The sequence below is a fragment of the Rhagoletis pomonella genome, unplaced genomic scaffold (genome assembly GCF_013731165.1).
Source record: "Rhagoletis pomonella isolate Grant_MI unplaced genomic scaffold, Rhpom_1.0 Rhpom_scaffold_00002, whole genome shotgun sequence".
NCBI lineage: Eukaryota > Metazoa > Arthropoda > Insecta > Diptera > Tephritidae > Rhagoletis > Rhagoletis pomonella.
This window is the reverse complement of record NW_023458556.1, coordinates 46,865,851-46,870,669: the sequence shown is the minus strand read 5'-3', so window position 1 is coordinate 46,870,669 and position 4,819 is coordinate 46,865,851. Positions and strand designations below refer to the sequence as shown.

Genomic DNA, 4,819 nt, shown 5'->3' with positions numbered 1-4,819 from the left:
AAATATCATTTTGATTAGTAACATAAAATATTTTCTTTTGAAAAAAAGTTAATTTATGTACAACCGTGTATGTATGTATGTGTTTTCATATGTATGTATATCACATAGAAAAGAAGAAAAACCCATGTTTATAAGTACACCTAATAAAACCATCAAATGGTTTACAAAAACGCCATTATTTTATTAAAACAAAAATCCTTACTTAATATTATGAATCCGAAAGTGAGTTTGTTTGTTTGCTACGCTTTCACGCTTTAACTACTCAACCGATTATCATGAAATTTTGTACACTGCTGTCATTTAGCCCAACTTAAAATATAGGATAAATTTAATCTCGATTAGACAAGGGGCCGTGGCACCTCCAATAGAAACGGAATTTTTCATATTGCATTACTCAGGAAATATTTTTGATAGATTACTGGAACTTGGTATGGATATACTACATATGTATGTAAAATCATTACTTACTCATGGATGAGGGCTGCCACCCTTTAAAAAAATCAAATTCAACTTCAATTAAGGGAGTTCTTTATTTCAAAATTATTTTAAAAAATGGATGTCAAGAGGCTTAAAAAAGCTGTAGTTCGAATATATTTTGAAAAGGGTTGCCACCTGTTTGAAAAGTTAAATTTAAATTAATTATACGCAAGCTATCTGAAGAAATAATATATGGTTGCCTAACGAAATATTGTTAAGAAACTTTTAGTTTGAAAGTTTTGCATAATAACCGTTGGGATTATTATTATTATTATTATTAATGTTTAAGTCTTTCACAGGGATTGCCACCTTTTTAAAAATTTAATTCGGCCGTTTTCGAGCTTTGCGAACACATATAAAACGGCTTTCAAAATATATATTAGTATAGAAGATTGGTATGAATCTAAATGGTTTTGAATATGTATCACATAGGTTGCCATCTTTCTAAAAGGTTAAGTTCAAACTATTCAATAATTTAAATGAGTTATTATAATATGGGTATCAATCGAAATGGATTTTAAAGGGCTTCATTTCAATACTACATGTAAGAGGTTTCCATCTGTTTAAAATCTCGAATTCAGTTCAGGGGATACGTTAATTGAAAAAGTATGACAAAGAAAGTTTTAGTTTGAAAATATTTTGAAGATGGTTAAACAAATTTTAAACCTCCTGTTTTCTAATTGAGTTTTCTTGAACTAAATTTTATTCAATGTATCACGTAGAAATTTCAATGTACACTCAGCGAAGCGGGTGAGCGCGATCTAGTATAATATAAAAATTTAAATTTGCATGCATCGCTTTTTAAATGCTTTACTTGAGCGCTCGCCAAGGGCGTCTTTGAAGCAGCAAGGGAGCGCTTCTTTCTAATGACACACAATGTTAAAATAAAATGAAGTGTGAAGTAAGACAACTTTTTTCAAAATTTAATTTTGATGCATAAATGCCTCTTAGAGCACCTGCATCAAAAAGTAAATTAAATTAAAGTAATTAAATATATATACCTACATTATTTTAGCGGTTAGGGCTCGGTATGACGAATTTCTCCGATGCTCCTCGTTATTTGGAAATTTGAAAAATTGGAAGATAGAAGATCTTTTCCTAACAAAGACAAAACCTATTTACACATAAAGCGGTGTGGTATTTTATATGTTGGCCGAATCCAATAAAGCACGTTATTCGATTCCCTTCTATGCTGATTGACGACAATTGGAAATGCCAACTGCTGCCAAGTCCTTTTCTAACTGGTATTTTTATCCTCTGCCACCACCAACGGCCGCAGCGCTTCTCATAGATTTACAAAATTTTTTTCTTTTTTTGTTAATTTTTCATAAGAGTTGTTTTTAAATAAAAATTTGTGAAACCGCTCCTGAATTTTGAAAAGTAAAATTGTCATTCTGAGTACATTCTCTTATCGGATCTCTCTTTCTTTTTTCAATATTTCGGCACTCTGATGTTGGGGAATGTACTCTGAATGTACTAGAAATATAGAAGTATTACATGTATGACTAAAAGTATTTCCTGTGAAATTTAGAGATAACATTTTTTTCGTTTCGATTAAAATTTCTTTTTGAAAAGCATGATACATTTATGTGCTATATTGACGGTGCTAAATATCATGTAAAAGAATTAGTTTTTAGAAAATTATTAAAGTAAAATCAATAGAAAGAAGACATAAATGGATTTTCCCTTCCATATAAAATTTGCATTTTAAGTTTACTAGAAACACGCATTGTTTTCGAAAGGGTGAATATACATGCTATGTAAGTACATATGTGTGTATGTATGTATGTACATAAAATTATAACAAAAGAGATTAATGTACCATCAGCCATGACAATTGAAATATTTTTTCTGGAGAAAGGGTTTTTCTATAAGAATGAAGTATGTATATACATATGTATGTATGTACATAAGTTACTAAGCAATTTTGTTCTCAAACTAAGTCAAAATAAGTAAATACATACATACATACATATGTATTAGAGGGCTGCATGAATTCATTCAAAACGGCTTATGAATTATTCACACACAAAACGAATGAATGATTTTTGGCTTAAATTTTTTTTGAATTTGAGTGAATACCTGTTTTGATATATGTGTCAACATTACAATATTCAAACAAAGTGAAAATGAATTGAATTGAAATGACAATTTTTTGTATGAATATCCAAAAAACTTTTTTCTCTGCACATATGTTAAACATATATATGTATGTATGTATTGCTGCGCTCCTATTACAATAGGAACAAACTTGTTTGTAGAAAAAATCTTTTACCGAAATGAGTTTGGACGATTTGAATGTTTTCCATTCATTCATTCCCATTCTTCCATTTGAAGGTAGAAAATTTAAAACAAAATGTATATTCATAACTTACAAAATTCCAAACGCTGAGTGTTTTGCATGTGAAGTAAAATATGCAAATCTACTGTACTCTGTTTGGCTAGAAGTTGGAATGAATTCATGCAGCCCTCTAATATGTAAGTACAACAAAAAAAAGTGGCTAGAAAATTCTCCATGATACAAATTTGTTCAACGGCAGATTTCAATGTGCGTACATGCATTATTAGAAAAAATTAATTCTAATAACTGTATGTAGAGCAATTTATTAAGAGTCTTAGTTAATACGTATAAGCTAGTTTGTAGCAGAACCGCATGTGACCTTTAAAAAAGATCAGATAGCAATTGTAGAGTTAACTTTATACCACAAGTGCTGTGTCTGTCTGTCCGAATGAGTGTTTCAATGTGTGCACGCTCAACTCCACTACATAACTGCATACAAAGTTCATGAGAACATTTGGTTATAAAAAAAAAAAAATCGCATGCCGACTGTTTCCAATGGCTCGTGAGTTGGCGCATTCACTTTTCCTGTTCAACGCAGTGCTTAGTCATTATATATAACTTAATATCTATGGATGCATGTAGTTCATGCGAACTGAACATACATATGTACATACAGTCAATCAATAAAGTTTAGGTACAGCGAATTTTTGCGGGCAACTAGTTTTTAAATATTTTATTTTTCGCAAATTTTTTACATAAATAGGGCTAATTCTACAACAAAAACCCCAATAATCAGATTTCCAAACCTAATGCAAAATTACAGAATATTCTGCAAAATTTCATTCAAATGTGTATTGCACTTTTTATTTACACTCTTTAGAAAAAAATTAACGAACATTATTTTGTATGGAGAAATTGAGCGACACCTTCAACAGAAAAATTTGCCAAAAATCAATGGGAAGTCCTAGCTACCTTAGACTTGCACTTTGTTATACTGAAATTGTGCGGGCTAAAAAACTGCATACTAAACTTTTTTCTAAAGAGTGTAAATAAAAAGTGCAACATTTGAATGAAAATTTGCTGAATTTTCCTTGATTTTGCACAAGGTTTGGAACGCTGATTTTTGATGGATTTTTAAAAAATTTGCGTAAAATAAAATATTTAAAAATTGTTGCTCGTATTGCCAAAAATTCGCTGTACCTTAACTTTATTGACTGAAACAGACAATTGCGCATTTAGCATTTACGTCATTGCCAATATTTTACTAATACTTATTAATTAAGTTCATACATAAATCCATTCTTGCATGATAACTTATTTTTGTAACTTTTTCTAAAAATTTTTCGTTTTTTATATGTACTTTCAGGTATTAAGTGTCCAGTATGTAACAAATTTGTGTTGCCCGACGATATTGAATGCCATTTAGTTATGTGCCTCACAAAGCCGCGACTGTCATACAATGGTGAGTGTGTTTATAATTGATTGCATATAACAGACATAGCAACAATGAGATCGTATCTTGTAATTAATGCATGTAAAATCGAGTGTATTAAACGTGTTATTTTTTTTTTGTAATTTATAAACACGTATATTAAAACTGCATACCCAGTCATTGTGCAGAAAACTTCATTAGCTATCGAAGTAGTTTTATTAATTTAATTTATGCAAATGAGGGAAATTAAAAAAAAAAATATTTTTTTTACATTTTTTAACTGTGTAAAGTAGCTATTACATAATAAAAATTTCCAGCAATTGTAAACAAGCTCTCACTCATTATTTATCTTCTCACACTCTTACTCATTATTATTCAATAGAGTTGCTCTATAATTAATTTCAAGTTTCTGTCACGGCTTTGTTAAAATATGTATTACTCCTCATGTTTTCCTTTCAATCATTGTTTTTAAAAAGCAGTAAACAATTTTAAAAATTGTACTTAACTTCTAGCAATAATATAATAATAACCGGTAGTTGTAGGAACTTAAAGACAGGTTTTTAGAACTAAACTCAAATTTGTACTTGAATAGGCACATTGTCATTTTTTAAAACCCGCGCTTAAAGCTT

General features: G+C 29.8%; 1 protein-coding gene across 1 annotated transcript in view; it reads left to right on the top strand.

Moving 5' to 3' along the window:
- The window catches only part of LOC118733716 (E3 ubiquitin-protein ligase ZNRF1), a gene marked incomplete at its 5' end in the record, with an annotated part of 61,547 nt that overhangs the window by 23,969 nt on the left and 32,759 nt on the right, over positions 1 to 4,819 (top strand). Inside the window, 1 exon segment of the mRNA XM_036463246.1 lies at positions 4,125 to 4,220. Within this exon segment, the coding sequence (XP_036319139.1) occupies positions 4,125 to 4,220 (96 nt within the window).